At 64.7% G+C, this 16170-nt stretch overlaps 2 protein-coding genes across 5 annotated transcripts; both read right to left on the minus strand.

The window, feature by feature from the left end:
- Positions 1–753: 753 nt before the first annotated feature.
- MAN2A2 (mannosidase alpha class 2A member 2) lies at positions 754–8827 on the minus strand. 2 transcript variants are annotated; one of them, XM_063170091.1, is made up of 23 exons: positions 8521–8827; positions 8094–8348; positions 7844–7988; positions 7582–7753; positions 6888–7015; positions 6615–6788; positions 6127–6313; positions 5865–6042; positions 5520–5722; positions 5088–5270; positions 4821–4935; positions 4582–4649; positions 4262–4427; positions 3779–4015; positions 3560–3682; positions 3354–3468; positions 3130–3263; positions 2881–3022; positions 2561–2694; positions 2203–2280; positions 1727–1921; positions 1517–1627; positions 754–1364 (listed from the first exon to the last, which is right to left on the minus strand). In XM_063170091.1, the coding sequence occupies exons 1-23, from the start codon at positions 8650–8652 to the stop codon at positions 1212–1214; spliced, it is 3528 nt and encodes a 1175-aa protein (XP_063026161.1). In that variant the 5' UTR covers positions 8653–8827; the 3' UTR covers positions 754–1211. The 2 variants fall into 2 exon arrangements, with proteins under 2 accessions (XP_063026161.1, XP_063026160.1); XM_063170090.1 differs by lacking the exon at positions 2203–2280 and having other exon boundaries at positions 8521–8825.
- Positions 8828–9776: 949 nt separating this feature from the next.
- Positions 9777–15628, minus strand: FES (FES proto-oncogene, tyrosine kinase). 3 transcript variants are annotated; one of them, XM_063170092.1, is made up of 19 exons: positions 15523–15628; positions 14587–14832; positions 14316–14489; positions 14151–14247; positions 13608–13791; positions 13320–13457; positions 13091–13210; positions 12892–13014; positions 12638–12824; positions 12479–12556; positions 12057–12266; positions 11838–11960; positions 11583–11636; positions 11344–11462; positions 11050–11144; positions 10836–10959; positions 10569–10726; positions 10274–10396; positions 9777–10119 (listed from the first exon to the last, which is right to left on the minus strand). In XM_063170092.1, the coding sequence occupies exons 2-19, from the start codon at positions 14806–14808 to the stop codon at positions 9977–9979; spliced, it is 2472 nt and encodes an 823-aa protein (XP_063026162.1). In that variant the 5' UTR covers positions 14809–14832; positions 15523–15628; the 3' UTR covers positions 9777–9976. The 3 variants fall into 3 exon arrangements, 2 of the variants coding, with proteins under 2 accessions (XP_063026162.1, XP_063026163.1); XM_063170093.1 differs by having other exon boundaries at positions 15499–15581; XR_010029681.1 differs by lacking the exons at positions 9777–10119; positions 10274–10396 and having other exon boundaries at positions 10589–10726; positions 10836–10931; positions 15499–15581.
- Positions 15629–16170: the final 542 nt, after the last annotated feature.

The following is a 16170-nucleotide window of genomic DNA, read 5'->3' on the forward strand; positions in this document are numbered from 1 at the left end:
GGGGCCAGGACCAGGATGGCAGGCTCCCTCCCCAGCTGGATGCAGGGCACCCGCAGCCGTGTCCAGGGCCCCAGCTGGGCACCTGGGCCCATCCTGGAGTGTCTGAAAGGGCACTGGACCAGGCCAGGGCACAGGGCAAGCACTGCGAGGTGCTGAGCTTCCAGGGGCCAAACCCTGGGGGGGTTGTGGATGTGCTGGGAGTTGTGCAGGAATCATGCAATCACAGAATCATTTCTGTTGGAAAAGACCTCTAAGCTCATCCAGCCCAACCCACCCAAGCCAGAGCTGAGGCAGTTCCACGCCCCACCCTGTCCTTCCCAATGCCCTCCCTGCGGGAAGTAAGCAGCCCCAGGGGGCCACGAAGTATGGCCTGTGGTTCCCACAGCAACCAGGAGGATGCTCTGGTGACACTGTGTAATTAGCTGCGACTCAGCCACTGCAGCTCCAGCAGAGCAGAGCGCCAGGCTTGCTCTGAAACGGGGCTAAAGGCTCTGGGTTTGGGGGAGGCACTCCCACGCTTCACCCGGCATTGCTGTCCGCACCAGGAGCTGACTCCCATCCCCCTGGCTCCTGCCCAGCACCAGGCACTGCCTGCTCCCAGGCACAGCTGGGCCTGGCCGTGCCACCAGCCTCTCACAGGTGCCAGGGGCTCCTGGCTGGCCCCCGCCTGCCGCGGAGTGCTGCCCTGTCTCCCCACAGCACACCATTCCCGCTTCCCTGAGTGAGAGCCACAAACCACACGGACACCAGGGCCCTTGGAAACAGCTTTGTGTTTCCTATGAGCTCCAGGAGAGGTCAGTCCCAAGTCCACAGCACTTCCTCAGGCAGCTGCCCAACACGGCGGGTGCTCCTGGGCTCCCCTTGCTGCCCTGCCAGTCAGGGGGAGCCCTGCACAGGCCCTGCCCCAGCCACCAGGGTGGCCACCCTCCAGGGCAGCCTGCCTGTGACAGGGCAGCAGCGTGTGTCCCACCAGCAGCAGCAGAGCCCAGCCTGCAGCCCTCCCCAGCCGCGCTCGGCCCGCCCGGCACCGTGTCCAGCCACGTCGGCTCCAGCCCTGCCACAGCAGTTCATTCCAAAATCTATCTGAGAACACGGAGCTAATAAATTAGAAAGCGGCAGCACAGCCTCTGCCAGTCTGCTGGCCCCGCTCCACTGCTGCACTGGTGCTGCTCCTGTGCTGTCCAGCCACTCCACTCCTCTCCTGCTTGACACTACCCCAGGCGGATGCGGAACGTGGCGATTTCCATGGGGTCCAGGTGGATGTTGGTGCTGTTGGAGGCTGTGCCCAGCGGGTACATCAGTGTCAATGAGGTGGGCTGCAGGGAGCCCAGCTCCAAGCCCTGGAACAGGCCTCCCAGAGCTAGCTGAGGAGAGAGGAGGAAGTGGGGAGGCCCAGGTGAGGATGTGATGCCTGGGGCAGCACTGTGCCCAGGACAGCCTGACACATGCCATGGCTGCCATGCCGAGCTCCCAGCCCAGCTGGTCCAGAGGAGGTGTGGGGGCAGCCTGGCCCTACCTTGCCCTGGCTGGTGGTGCAGTTGAAGCCCAGGTTCTTGGCCTCCAGGCTGCAGTCGAAGCCTTTGCGGTGCAGGATCAGTGCTGCCTCAGCCGATGGTAGCGAGTCATCCTGCAGGGAGGGGAGTGTGAGGCACAGCACTGGGGACAGCAGGGGCAGGACCCCACCAGAGTCCCACCAGAGTCCCACCATCCCTGGGCCGTGGCTCACCTCTGCCTGCAGCGTCCGCAGGTTGAGGATGTGGAAGTCACAAGGAAGGGTGGTGGCAAGGGGCACAAAGGAGCGCAGGGCTGGCAGGGCTGGCTTCTCCAGTGCCACCGGCATGACCAAGGCCTCAGCATTCTGGTGCACAGAGGTGATGTGGCTCAGCAGGGAGGGGAAGCTGATGGGGCGCTCATCCTGCACCTGCCAAGTAGCACACGGGTCAAGTGTGGGCCCAGGAAGGCAGGCAGAGCCTGGGCAAAGCCCAAAGAACCTCCTTTCCAGCAGTGCCTTGAGACCAGGCATCTGCCAGCACAGTGCACACGGAGCTGCCCCTGTCCAGGCAGGTCCCCCCGCCCCAGCACCAAACAGGACCCCAGCTAGCTGATGGTCAGGCTACAGACCTGCTACAAGCCTGGCTAGACTAGTGGCTAGCAGCTAGTGCACAAGACAGGGAGAGACAGCAGGGCCAGGCTGGCCATTACCTCAGGGCTGCCAGTCCTGGTGCCAGGGAAGCTCAAGGCTTTAAACATGGAGACCAGTTTGGAAAAGAAGCCGGAGCTCTGGATGGGTGGCACAGCACACGCATAGAGGGCAGCGAGGGGATTGGACAAGAACACTGTGATTATGAGGGCAACGTGGCTCCACAGGCACAGAGCCCACTGCACGTCCTGCTCTCCCCATGCCCCCTGCTCCAGGCCCATCCCTGCCCAGTGCCAGCATAATGGCACAAGAGGGGAGAGGACACCGCATCCCATCACGTGTGGCTTTCTGCAAATGCCTCCACCCTGCTCCATCCCAAGGCGGGCTGGGCTCTCAGCCCTGCTGCCTCACAGCCAGCACCTTGTTGGCAGTGCTGCGGCGCTCCAGGAGGAGCCGGAACCGGTTGCAGGTACGCTTGTTGTCCTTCAGCCCCTGGCCCAGGCCCCGGTTGTCATCCTGCATGAGGCGCCGGTCCAGGATCACCTCCAGCTGGCCTGTGGAGAGCAAGTCCCTGCAGCCCAGGCTTTACCAGGCGCCAGCCACACCCCACAGCACAGAGCCCCCAGCGACAGCAGGACCAGGGCACCCTGCCCAGCCTGCAGCACCCTCCTCCCCTGCTTCCCTTTGGGAGGACAGCCCCAGCTCCACAGCAGGTCCGCAAGGCACAGAGCCCAGCTTACCGCTGTGGAGGCTGGAGACCCCCAGGGCCTGGGCTGTGAGCAGGGTCAGGCGGCTCTGCATGTCCTGGATGTAGGCCATGGCAGGCATCGGGTAGAAGTTGGCCTGCAGAGGCAGCTTCTGCTGGTACCTGCGGGGCTGGATCTGCCAAGGAACAGAGATCAGTGGCCAGAGGTGGATCCCACGGTGCCTGGTGCCAGAGCACTGTCCCCCTGTGGGCAGCTGCTGTCCCTCCCCAGCCTGCTGCATACCTGGAAACCATTAAGGTCTGTGAAGAAAGTGTCATCACTCTCAATGTCAGTGCTAAAGCGCAGGGCCAGCTCCTTGTTGATGTGGTCACGGATGTCCACCAGGCAGGACACATCCAGGGACAGGCCCTCCACCCCTGTGGGTAGGCAGTGAGAGGCTGAGCCTCAAGGGCACCATGGCCCAGTTCCCTGGGCCAGCAACACCTGGTGCAGCCTCAAGGCCTCACCTGGCACATTGTACAGCCGCACCACGGTCTGGACATGCTGGTAGTAGCTGGCAACCTCTGAGTAGAGGGGTCCCTCCATCACCCGCACCACTGGGGGGTCCTTGGGAGCGTAGGGCTGGGGAGAGGGATAGCTGTGCTGACGCTGCTGCCTGAGGACAGTCCTACGGACACAGCTGTCAGCTGGCTTCCACAGGTGAACCCTGTACCTTGGCCTCGCCATCAGGCAGGAAGAGATAGGCCCCGCTTTTGTCCTTGGACGTCCTGGTGCCATAGACGAGAAATTCGCTGCTGACCCTGTGCGCCTGCTCCTCCCCAGCTGGGCGCAGGCTCTGCAGGTGTGTGCCAGCACAGCAGTAAGAGCATGAAGCAGCCGGATGTACCCCTCCTGTGCTCCACCCCACGCCCTGTCAGAGGCCCACACTCACCTGCAGCAGGCCCGTGCGCCCCAAGAAGCAGGCCTGCAGGTGCTGGTTCTCCAGGCAGAAGTCATCAGCAGCAGCTGGGAAGACGTGCAGGGGCAGAGCCTCGGGCTTGCGCACGGGCACGTCCCGGCCGTGCAGGTACAGGCGCGTGGAGGACCTTGGCGTGGCGTGGCCGTCCAAGGCCTTGTGCAGCTGCAGTACACGCAGCCCCAGCGCGGGCAGGCGGGCCAGGACAGACACCTGCAGGCAGCATGGGGACCTGAGCCAGTCCCTCCTCTAGGAACGACGGGGGCTCAGTGGGGCAAAGACCCTGCTCAGCCCTGCAGGGCCGCTGCTGAGGAGGGACACGCATGGGCACCCGCAGGTTTGGCGGCTGTGGGATCTCGTGTTGTGGGGCAGGGACAGAGCAGGGCTGCCGCTGTGTCCTGGCAGCGTGCAGGATGGGAGGCTGGCACAGATGGGCTGTGGGTGTGGCACACCCCATACCTGGTAGACATCGGGCACCCCATCAGTGGCAGAGTTCCACACTGCACTGAGCTGGGAGGGCAGGGGCTGCCCCTCCTCGGAGAGCACACACACGTGCGGGGAGTCCACCAGCACTGGCACCACACTCAGGCGCTCCTGCTCCAGCGGGTTGAACACCACCAGGAACCTGTGTGGGGTAACACAGGGCTGGCATCCCAGCCTCACAGCATCCCAGATGTCCCATGCCCCACACTAACTACAGATCCACTGCACCTACCCACAGCTTCACAGGTACTCCCCCACAGCCCCATAAGTCCCCAGAGCAAGGCAGGAGGCCCTACCGAGGTGAGGTGCCCAGTTTGACCACTGTCCTCTCTGGGAGAGAGTCCTGGCTGGAGCGGGTCTCATCCTGGGGAGGAGTAGTAAAGAGTTGGAGTGTGCCCCATGCCCCTGCCAGTTGGGCCCAAGGACATGGGCACAATCTGGGGCTCTCTTCCTGGCCTCTGCAGCACCGAGTTGCTTCTGGGGGCATGGGGACAGCGTGCCAGAGTGCAGGGAGGCAGGGGCTGGTGCTGCTCACCATGCCAAGGAACGGCGCAGCTGGGTCGTGGCGGTACGTGTCCTTGTCCCCCAGCACAAGGTAGTGCGCAGCATTGATGATGACGCGCTTGAGGTTGGTGAGGGATTGGAGCAGCCTAGGCAGAGGCAGAGTGAGCCACCATCTACATCTCCCTGGGAGAGGGAGAACCTCCCCACAGCATCCCCACACCTAGCCGTTCTCCCAGCCCTGAGCCCACCAGCCCCACTCTGAGACAGGCTCTGAGGGCGCCCTGGCCCCCACACGCACCGGACTCCGTAGTCCACGGCCACAGCCTCCTTGGCAGTGCCAGCGATGGCATCGTGGTGCTGGAAGAGGCCCAGGTTGCGGCGGGCGTTGGTCAGCAGGGCGTAGTCAGAGAGTGGGTACCTGCCATCGGCACCGGCACGGCGGGAGTGGGCGAGTGCCAGGCTGTACAGGATCTCGGCCCCCCTGCACAGGGACAGAGTCACTGAGTGTCCCTGGTGCTGCAATACCACGGGGGCTGGCCTGGGAGGGGGGTGGCAAAGGCACACACTGTCCTGGGACTGGGTGAGGGTTTGGCACTCTGTGCACCAGTCCAGTGTGTTGGCAGCTGGCGCAGACCAGAGACTGTTGAGCTCCCAGATACTGCCTGGCTACCCCTCACCCGTGCCCCCCGCACCCCTCCTGTGCCCTGTGGACCAGCCCACTGCCCCTCACCGGAGGTGGGCCTCCAGCACCCGGTCCAGGCTCTTGTAGAATGGCCGGGAGGTGAAGTATCCTGTCCAGTAGTGATCCTCTCGGTCGGCATAGGAGAAGAAATCCCCAGTCAGAACTGGGAACCCAGGCGGCCTCATCCCTGGCACGATGCCCACTTTCTTGTACAGGGCGTCAAAGTAGTCGGAGAGCGTGCCAAACTGTGCCTGCAAGACAGCATGTGCAGCCCTGAGCTGGGGCTCCTGCAGTGGGGGCTCTTATCACCCTTCACAGGACTGTTCACCCCTCCAACTGTGCTCTGCCGTGGCCTCCTGCTGCCCCCACCTCCACAGAGCTCTCCACACATACCTGGACATGGAGGTCGGGCCGAGAGTTGAGGAAGTCAAAGATGCGCTGGTAGTTGAGGAACTGGGCGTCCCACTCCTGCGGCTTGTCGTAGCGGAAGTCATCTCCCAGGGGCACCAGCAGCACCTTGCTGCGGTACAGCTTGGACTTCTTGCGGTACTGGTCCAGCAGCAGCTGGGCTCTGTGTGGGGGCCAGGGCATGAGGCTGGCCCCTGGTGGCCCACAGGGCTGGGAGTGGCGTGCCCCCTGTCCCTGCCGCACTCACCGCTCTGCCACGTTGGCATCAGTGATGGCGCGGGGAGGCACCTTCCAGGGACAGTTGATCCGGCCCCCGGGCAAGCGCTTGAAGTCAAACTGGCAGCAGATCTTGGGGTCTGGGCCACAGGTGTGAGGCACATCATAGCTGTAGAAGGGCATCATGTGGCAGAGGATGTCCGTGCTCGTGTCTGGATCTGTGGGACCGAGCACAGGTGAGCACCAGCCAGGGCTCTCCTGTGCCTGTCCCTGAGCAGGGGGGCCCAAAGACAGCAGTCTGACAAAGCAGACCTTAGTGCTCAGAGGGCACAGCAGTCTCCCCCAGTGTGTTGCTGGACTTGGGGGCAGGTGGAAAGTCACCCTGACGCCGTCCCACAGGGCAGACACATCACCTCCCAGTGCTTGGCTCATGTGCACAGAAAAGCAGCTGGCAGCCATTCTCTGCTGCCACCTGCCCCACAGGGCCCCCTCTGCAGTCCCCTCCCAGCAGCCCCTCACCCCACGTCTGTCTCCACATGAACTCCAGGTTCTGGGTGGCAGCAAAGTGCTTCTTGATGGCATAGTGCACACGCTGGATGAGCATGGCCGTCAGGTTGGAGCGCTTCAGCAGGTAGGGCATGGTGGAGCTGTACCCAAAGGGGTCTACGGCCCAGCCCGACCGTGGCGTCACACCTGGGGGCACAGAGACCTGTCAGCCCCATGCTGGGCCAGCAGCACCTCGCGTGAGGAGGGTCCTGGCAGGCCCCCAGCCACCATCTGCCCGGCTCTCACCAATGTTCTTCTCCAGCCACTGGTGCCCCTCGATCAGCTGGTCAATCATGGCAAAGTAGTGGGAATTAGCCTCATCAGCCATCACCCAGCCGCCCGTCACCATCTCCAGCTGCCCATTGCCCACCAGCCTGCCAGGGGGACACCCAAGATATGACCAGAGCCCTGCGTGAGCCACATGTCCATTGCAGAGTCCTGCCCTGAGCCACCTACAGTCTACATGCAGCCCCCACAGCCACCACTGCCATTCCCCCCTTGCCATGCTGTCCCCACACAGAGAGTCATCCCTCCACAGCCCAACGCCAACCACAGCCCGCTCTCCCTCCACTGTGTCCTCCATCCCCGATGCTCTCAGGGCAAGGGGCAGACAGGGGGACCCTGTCTCACCACACAATGCTGCTCTCCAGGTCTCCCACCCTTCCATGAGTGCCCTGGGCCTTGCACACAAGTTCCCCAGCCCAATCAGCACAGGGAGGGGCCCAGGGCAAGACCTGTCTCTCCCACCTCTCCCTCCACAAGGCAGTGGGTCTGACATCTGATGGCACTGGGAGGCTGCTGGCAGTTTGAGGGCACCCCATGCTGAGCAGTGCAGGGCCCATGGCAGCCTTCCAGTCCCCAGAGCCGTTCCCTCACACACGCTCTGCTCTCAGCCTGCCTGGGAGCTAGGTGGGCACTGGGGCCAGGGGGGCAGCCCTACCTGCGCACAGCAGCCCGCTTCTGGGCACTGATGTTGTCCCACCACTTGGAAAAAAAGGAGATCTCAGACCAGATGAAGCGCCGGCGTGGGTCCTCCTGCATCTTCAGCACCATGCTGTTGAGGATGTGCTGTGTCTGGTCGTAGTAGTACTTGTCAAAAGTCTTGATCCAGCCTGGCAGCACAGGTGGGGGTCACTTTGGGGGCCCAGGTTCCCTGCCAGCACTGCTCCCTAGCAGGAGCTGGGCCAGCCCCTGCCTCTCACCTGGGTCATTGTGGGAGTGCGGCACCACAAACACCTGTAGGGGCTCTGTGTCCCATTCGTTGGGCTCGTAGGTGATGTCGAAGCCCTGCTTCCAGACACCACCGTCCTGGTTGTCAAAGGGCAGCAGGGAGTACACAGCCAGCATCTGTGGGTAGGAGACAGTGCTGTGGCCCCTGAAAGAGCAGAGCTAGGACTCCATGGATGCCAGGTATGGACTCCTCATATGCTAGCAGAGCTACCAGACGCTCACCTGCAGGTCTGGGCTCTGTCCTTTGCCCCCTAGAGCAAACTGGCAGTCTTGTGGGGAGACAGAGAGGAAACTTGGGCGATTCTCAGGGGGGAGCACCCAGGAGCCATTCAGGGGGTGCTGGGGCAATGCCGGCTGCCCCTCTGCATGGGCTGTCAGCTCCAGCACCGAGTCCTTAATGTGGCTGATGATCTCATGGTTCTCCTCCAGCAGCTGCTCCAGCTGCTCGATGCGGTTCTGTAGCACCGAGATCTGGCTCTGGGGGCACAGCGAGGGGCAAGAGGTCACCCACAGCTGCGGGGAGCCAGTCTTGGCCCTGGCACCTTAATGCCCAGAGACCAGGGCCGGCTTCTCATTAATTTCCCTGGCCGAATGTCCCTGTTTGCCATCCCAGGACCCCTCTCACTCACCCCAGACCCTCCAAACTCACCCTGGGGAAATTGCCCCCACTCTGGTGTCGTGTAGGGTCATGCTGTACCCGGTCCAGCATCAAGTAGAGGGAGAAGACGGCCACGCAGAAGATGGCAGCTCCACACACTGTCACCTGCTTCTTCAGCTTCATCCCGAAGGGATGCAGGGACTCACCTGCGCCGGCACTGGGGGGGAGCCAGGCCGGACAGCGCAGCCCCGCTCCGCGGCCTCCTGCCTCCTCCTCCAAGAGCCCTCACCGCGTCCTACTTGGCTTAATCCGATGCTGGATATTTATATCCGCAGATGGGGCCGGGGCCGGAGAGGCCGCGCGGCCCCGCAGGGCCGGGCAGCGCCCGGGCCCGCCGCGCTGAGGCCCCGCGGCGACGGCCCGGGCCGGGAGAGGCCGGGCCAGCACCGACCGTGTCACCGCCGCCACCCCGTCCGCGCCCCGGGCGGCTCCGCAGCCCGGCCCAGGCCCTCACATCGCCCGCCGGGGCCCGCCGGGATGGGCCAGGCCAGGCCAGGCCCCGCCTCGCGCTCCGCCCGCTGCGCCGGCCCGCGGGGGCGGCACCGAACCGGCCGGCACCGAACGGGCCGGGCCACGCGGGGGCGGCACCGAACCGGCCGGCACCGAACGGGCCGGGCCACGCGGGGGCGGCACCGAACCGGCCGGCACCGAACGGGCCGGGCCACGCGGGGGCGGCACCGAACCGGCCGGCACCGAACGGGCCGGGCCACGCGGGGGCGGCACCGAACCGGCCGGCACCGAACGGGCCGGGCCACGCGGGGGCGGCACCGAACCGGCCGGCACCGAACGGGCCGGGCCACGCGGGGGCGGCACCGAACCGACCGGCACCGAACCGGCCGGGCCACGCGGGGGCGGCACCGAACCGGCCGGCACAGCCCGGCCCGCGGGAGCAGCCGCCCCCAACCCCGCAGCCGAGTTCAGATGCCGGTGCCCTCCCGGTACCCTGTCCCGGTGTGCCCCATCCCGGTGCGCCCCATCCCGGTGCCCCGTCTTTGATCCCTGTCCCGGTGCCCTGACCCAGGGTCCCGTTCCAGCTCTCTGTCCCAGTGCCCTGTCTCAGTTCTCCCCCACGCCGTTCCTGTCTAAGTGGACCCCATTCTGGTAACTTCATCTCGGTACCCCATGCTAGTGCACCGCGTGCCCTGGCACAGTGACCCGTCCTGGTGCACCATTACAGTGTCTCATCCCAGTGCCACGTCCCAGTGCAGTACAAGTCCGTGTCCCCTCACAGCTCCTAGAAGCACAGCTGCAGAGCTCGTGTGTTTATTGTACAAGACGAAGCCGGGCAGGAGCTGTGGCTGCCATATCCCACCCTGAGGTATGCAGGAGCCCCTGCCCTGGGGCTCAAGCACCACACAGCTACCCCTCGGTACCCACTGCCCAGACAGGGCTCTGCTGTGTCCCCAGCAGTGCCGTGGGATGGATCCAGGGCCCCTGGTGCTCCCTGTCACCGCTGCCTCTTGCGGATGGCGACGAGGTCCTGGTGGATGGAGCAGAAGTTGGGCCGCTTGTGGGGGTCATACTCCCAGCAGCGCTGCATCAGCTGGTACACCTCCTCAGGGCACTGCTCGGGAGGGTCCAGCCGCAAACCTGGGCAACAGGGATGGGGATGTGGATCACCGGCCCCTAACACCCCACATCCCACCGTGGGATGTGTCCGGCCCATCCCACAGGCACAGCCCCACAGTGCTGGACCCACAGCTCATGGTGGCTATCAGGAGCCAGCCCCAGCCGTGTCCCCTACCATGCTCCACTGCCTCCCGTGTCTGCTGGTTGCTGAGGTTGGCATAGGGGACGGCACCCAGGCTGAAGGCTTCCCACAGCAGGATGCCAAAGCTCCAGACATCACTCTCTGAGCTGTATCGGCCTGGGGACATGGGGCAGGACAAATGCTGTTGGCAGGAGCATGGGCCCAGTCATGCCCATGCTCCTGAGGGCTGAGGTGCTCGGGGTCCCTGCCTCCCTCCCCAGGACCAGGTGTGTGGGAGTGGGATAGTGCCAGCTGCGGGGTGCCAGGCCATGCCTGCTCCATCCTGTACCATAATTGAGTGCTTCAGGGGCTGTCCACTTGACAGGGATTTGCTTCATCCCCCCTGTGGCGGCGTAGATGCCATCCTCCTCCTCCCGTGACATCCCAAAATCACTGATCTTCAGGGTGTTCCTCTCCGTCACCAGGCAGTTGCGAGCAGCCAGGTCCCTGAGACAGCCCCAGGCAATCAGCCGTGTGCCCAGCTGTCCCTGGGGCTCCACCTGGCACGGGATGGGGTGGTGAGGATCCCAGGGCTCCCCGTGCTGCCAGGGCCCACCTGTGGATGCAGTGCTTGCTCTCCAGGTACTCCATGCCAGCGGCAGCATTCTCTGTCATCTTGACCAGCTCCTTCACGCGGAGGTGGGGACCCTCACTGCGCAGGAAGGTCAGGAAGTCCCCCCCTGTGCCCAGATTGCAGAGGCGGTGGGTGCCAGGCAGCGCTGGCAGCTCACCCAGGCGCGGGTGCGTGGGAGCGTGGGGCGGGTGCTCACCCTGCACCAGCTCCATGACGATGTAAATGGGCTGCTTCTGCGTGCAGACGCCGATGAGCCGCACGATGTTGGGGTGCCTGTACTGCTTGAGAATCCTGTGGGGACAAGGATGGCACTGTGAGTGTAGGGGGGCCTGGCTGCTCTGGGCAGGAGACACCCGCTGCCATCGCCAGGGCACTGTGCCCAGCCAGCCTGGGGACACAGCCCTCAGCACGAGGGTGCTGCAGTCCCAGCACTGTCCAACAGCTCCAAGAGAGGACAGATGTGACAGGAGAAGCCCAAAGCTGCACGGACCTGGCTTCCTGCAGGAACTTGGCCTTGAGCTCAGGCGGAAGGGTTTCCCGGCAGGATTTCACAGCAACGGGAGAGTTGTCAGCACGCAGGCGTCCGCTGAACACTTCCCCAAAGTTACCCTTCCGAGACACAGGTGCACTAGGCTCAGCTCACCGTGCGGCCCAAGGCAACCCTTGTCCTCCTGCAGACCTGTGAGGACAGCCCTGCCCTCCTGCAGACCCCACAGCACCCCATCTCACCCGACCAATGCGCTCCCCCAGCAGCACGTCCTCGTGATTCAGCACCCATTTGTCCTGCAGCAAACAGACACCCGTGAGCTGCCCCTGGCCCACAGACCCCTGCAGGCCCCCTCAGGCAGAGCCCAGGTCCAGGTTCCCCTGTCTACCTGGAGAAGCATGCCTGTGGCCCTCAGCCCAGCCATCAAGAGGAGAAAGGGCCAGGCAGAGCCGCCCCTGCGCAGGGGGCCCCACCCTCCTCCCCACTGCCTGTCTCACCCTGGGCACAGCCCTGGCCAGGACAATGCCACTCTTGCGGGTGATGGGCTGCTGGCTCTGCAGGAGGTTCTGGATCAGCAGCGGAATGGTGGGGAAGCCGTCACCCTCCAGCCGAAACATGTTCTGCAGGGAGGGAGGCCAGGAGGTTGTGATGGGCAGGAACCTGTGCCTGGCCACACAAGGCCACCCCAGCCATGCCCCCTGCTCGTGGTCACTCACTCCCACAGCCTGGATGATGAAGTGCCGGGGCTGCCCATCCCACAGCACGCTGAGCACGTACTCCTGCTTGCCCTGGCTCTCCCGCACCAGGAAGTCCCCAGGGCAGGTGAGCAGCTCCTGCACCTCCGAACGCGGGATGGCCCCGTGGTACCAGACCTGCTGGCACAGCGGCTTCTGCACGTCTGGGATGAGGGGCACGGGGGGTGGCAGCTGGAAGGAGACAAGGTGAGCCCAGCCATGCACGCTCCTGACTTGTGCCAGAGGTGGGGCAGCAGGAGTGTCTGGAAGCTGTGCCCAGGGCAGGTGGGAGCAGAATCTGGAGGTGCTGAAGCAAGGGAGGCTGTGTGGCCAGCAAGGAGAGGACAGGCTCATCAAGGCAGCTGGCCAGAGAGCAGGGTGGCGGGAGGCACCCAGGGACTCACCGAGTACTTTGGGCTGAAGATGCCCGTGATGTGGTTCTTGAGGGTCTCCAGCGCGCTGGCCCCGCTCCGCTCCTGCTCCTGGAAGGAGGCACGGGCTGTGCACCAGCTGTGCAGCCCATCGCTGCGGCTCCCGGAGCGCAGGAGGCGAGGCCGACTCACCGTGGAGGAGACGGACTGCCGGTCCTCTGGCAGAGGCAGGGCAGGCAGGGGCTCCCTGGCGCCCAGCTCTGCCAGCTTGCTGGCCAGCAGGTCCCGCTGCGCCCGCAGCTTGGCCTGGGCACACAGGCAGCCCTCGAGCTGCTGCCGCGCCTCGTGCAGCCCCTGCCGCCTGCCCAACAGGTGCACCCTGGCGAGGGGAGCGCATGGTCAGCACCCGCTGCCCGGGCCCCTCGCCCCCCTCTGCTGCACCTCACCGCTCCCCGGGGCTCCGGCCCTGCTCCTCGTCGTGGATCTCTGCCTTCAGCTCCTGCATCTGCTGCTCCTTGATACTCACGGCCTCTGTGGCGGCCACCAACTCCTCCTCAACCGATGTCAGGCTGCAAGAGATGTGTGCCAGCAGCGGGCTTGGCCCCTGTCCCTCACCTGCCCCTGCCCACGGCTAGCCCCACTCACCAGTGCTGGACACTTTCAAGGGTCAGCTCATTCAGCTGCAGCTCCCCTGGCACCAGGTTTTCTGTGTCCTCCAGCAGGCTCTCATCAAAGGACACAGCTGGTGGCATCTCAGATTCGTACCTGTGGGCACCCAGGACAGCTGTGCCTCCACTTGCCCGTGCTGGCCGCTGCCAGCCAGAGGCAGCAGGGCCGTACCCAGCAGAGAGGCTGCGGCTGTGTGGAGCCATACTGGTGGCTCTGGATGAAGCTGCTGTACTCAGTGGCAGGGTCGATGGCCTGGATGGCACTGGCAATCTCCTGGTGAATGGCCAAAAGATCCTCCTGTACCAGGCTGCTGATGCTGCAGTACTCGCTGAGGATCTCCTTTCTGTGGGAGCACTGCTGGTTCTGGGGGGCCGTGGGCGTGCCCAGGGGGCGGGAGTGGGGTGCAGGGTGGCAGCAGGGCACAGGATGGGCAGTGCAGCACAGGGTGGGCAGTGGGGCACGGGATGGGCAGCGGGGCAGGCAGGGCTCTTACAGGACGAGGACCATCTCCTGCTGCAGACCGTAGAGGGATTGATGCAGGCTGGGCAGCACCCGCTGGTAGTGGTGCTGGTGGTGCAGTGCGGCCGCCTGCACAGCCAGCACATACTGATTGTGGAGGGCATGGAGCTTCCAGAGGCTGCGCACATACTTCTCCTTTGCCTTGTCGCGCTCCTTGTCTGTGGAGAGAGGCTGTGGAAAACCCCAACCACCAGCACACCACCTGCCCCAACAGCGGGGCAGGCGTCACAGGGTGAGGGCTGGGAGAGGGTCCCCGGGCAGGCAGAGGAACCGAGCCTGGGGTGGTCACACTGTGACACAGAGATGCCCCTGACACACAGCGTGGTGTCCCAAGGCCCCAGGCTTGTGCCTGGCTTCCTGGGGGCCAGGCTGCGCTCTCCTCTATGCTGCCCAACCCCAGAACCCACACCCGCTCCAGGCTGGGCTGTAGTTTTCACGGAGTGCAGGGTGCTCCAGCCATCCCTGACCCATAGGGGAAGCTGGGAGGTCACACAGGGGTCAGGGGCCAGGTTGGCACCTTTGCTGGCCTCCTGGTACTTGCGCTTGGCCTGGGCACTGTCACGGGCTAGGCTGCGGTACTGTGCCTTCAGCTTCTCCATCTCCTGCTGCGTCGTCTGGAGAGGGACACAGTCAGGGAGCGGGTCCAGCACATTCCGCTGTTCCCCTGCTGGCTCCGACGTACCCGGCTGTAGTCTTGGCTGAGCTGCTGCCACTGCTCGCTGAAGGCTCTGCGCAGCTGCTGCTTGTCGCGGATGAGCAGGCTCAGCTTGGCCAGCGGCCCCGCTGCCAGCTCCTCCGCGTGCCGCCGCAGGATCTGGCTCAGCGTCTCGGTCCGGCTCACCAGCACCCACCAGGACTGCGGGAAAGGGAGTCAGGGATGGCGTGGAGATGGCATCCTCCAGCAGCACCTCTCGGGCTCTGCAGGGCGCCGTCCTGCTCTGAGGCATCCCTACCTTCTCGATGTGACCACCGTGGTTGCCATGGAGCTGCCAAGTGCTCTCCTGCTTTTCCAGCTGGGAGAACATGTGGTGCAGCATCCCTGCATACTCGCGGTCACTCTTGGCCCGCTGTGACATCCACTTCCTCATCAGCTCCAGGAGGCGCAGCTCCCCATCCTGCAGCCGCAGCAGCGCGCTGTGCCCCTGCGGGCACCACAGCTCCGGCCCAAAGCCCATGGCACCGCTGTGCAGCCAGGGGGGCTGTGGGGCACCGGGACAGCCTGAGCCACAGCTGCCACCCTGCACTGCCTGCACCAGCGGCCGGGGCCTTTGCATTTCACACCCTCCTAGCCCATCATCCGGTCTGTGCAGCAGAGATGGCCCTCCCCACCCACTGCAAACAGCCCTGCAAAGCCTATTCAAAGCAGCAGGATGAGTGCTCCAAGCTCTGTGGGAGCTGGGGCCTGTGGGGATGGTGCTGGGAAGGAGGAAGTGTGGAGCCACGGACAGCAGTGTCATCTCTGCCATGCACAGACTGCTCCCCAAGGGCAGCACCAGCCCCTCCTCTCTGGCAGCTGCAGTCCTGTCCTGCCCTTTCCCACCCCTATGCCCACGGTGTGGGAGCTCCCTGGGGCTGGGGCACTGGTGGGAAGCCAGCGGAAGCTGAGGAGGGTGCTGAGCTGCAGAGAAAGGTGCGGAACCTGGATGTGTTCCAGCATGCAGGACGCCAGTAAGGCCACTGGGAGTTAAGCTGATCCCAGTGGCAGTCCCCGGATGCCCTGCTCTGAAACAAGAGTGCAACAGGAGCAGGAGAGTGCTGGGGCACCTCCCTGTGCAGCGCAGGATGTCTCCTGGCACGGCCCTTGACCTCACCAAGATCTACCCCCCAGCCTTTCAAAGGAGTCCCCATCTCTGCTAGTACCTCACCAGGGCACAGTGCCTCCGACCTACATTTGGTGCTGGGTCTTCGCTGTGAGGCTGCTGCTGGCGTCCTGCTGGGGCCGGGGCTGACGCGGTCTGGACCCGGCGCAGCTCCGGCTCCTGGGGAGGAACAGGAAACCCAGTGCTGACCATACAGCCATTGCGAGATTTCCTGCGCTTCCTGCCCTCCCTGCCAGTCCCCACACCAGCAGCCAGCACACAGTTCTGCTGCAGCTAGGCAGTTCCCAGCCCCACCAGGGCCTGACACCAGCAGGTCCAGCCCTGTAACCAAGGGCTCCCCTGCTCCTGTGGAGCCTTCGCTCAGCGCCAGTCCCACCCAGCAAAGCCCCTCAGCTGTGCCTGGTCCTGCCTGGCTCCCAGCCCCACTCCATGTCCCTGTGTCTCCAAGAGACTGCAGGACCTGGGGGGTTCCTGAGGACTCTGTGTAGCCCCACTGAACTGTGGCCACCCTGTCACCATCCCCAAGCCTGGCCCTTGTGACAGGGAAGGGCTGCAGGACAGAGCATCCACTGACAGACATGCAGAGTGCTATGCCCCAGCCCTTGCTGCCAGCCTGCATCCACAGAGCCAGGACCACACTGGGCACCAAGGGCTTCGCTGGTGACACGGCAGCACTGCCCAGCCCTGGCAGCTGCCACCACCACTGCCACTGCCCAG

The sequence above is a fragment of the Melospiza melodia genome, chromosome 15 (assembly GCF_035770615.1).
Source record: "Melospiza melodia melodia isolate bMelMel2 chromosome 15, bMelMel2.pri, whole genome shotgun sequence".
NCBI classification, from domain to species: domain Eukaryota; kingdom Metazoa; phylum Chordata; class Aves; order Passeriformes; family Passerellidae; genus Melospiza; species Melospiza melodia.

Bases quoted from the DNA above. Each gene is read 5' to 3' on its own strand.
- MAN2A2 (XM_063170091.1), bottom strand. From the start codon at position 8,652: ATGAAGCTGAAGAAGCAGGTGACAGTGTGTGGAGCTGCCATCTTCTGC. The intron at 5,723-5,864 runs GTATGTGTGGAG...GCTGTCTTGCAG, and splicing joins GGCCCGACCTCCATGTCCAG to GCACAGTTTGGCACGCTCTC. The intron at 2,695-2,880 runs GTAAGCTGGGCT...TGCTCTCCACAG, and splicing joins GGTCTCCAGCCTCCACAGCG to GCCAGCTGGAGGTGATCCTG.
- FES (XM_063170092.1), bottom strand. From the start codon at position 14,808: ATGGGCTTTGGGCCGGAGCTGTGGTGCCCGCAGGGGCACAGCGCGCTG. The intron at 11,961-12,056 runs GTGAGTGACCAC...CCCTCCCTGCAG, and splicing joins TCATCATCCAGGCTGTGGGA to AACATGTTTCGGCTGGAGGG. The intron at 10,727-10,835 runs GTGGGCCCTGGC...GGGCTGTCTCAG, and splicing joins AGCAAGCACTGCATCCACAG to GGACCTGGCTGCTCGCAACT.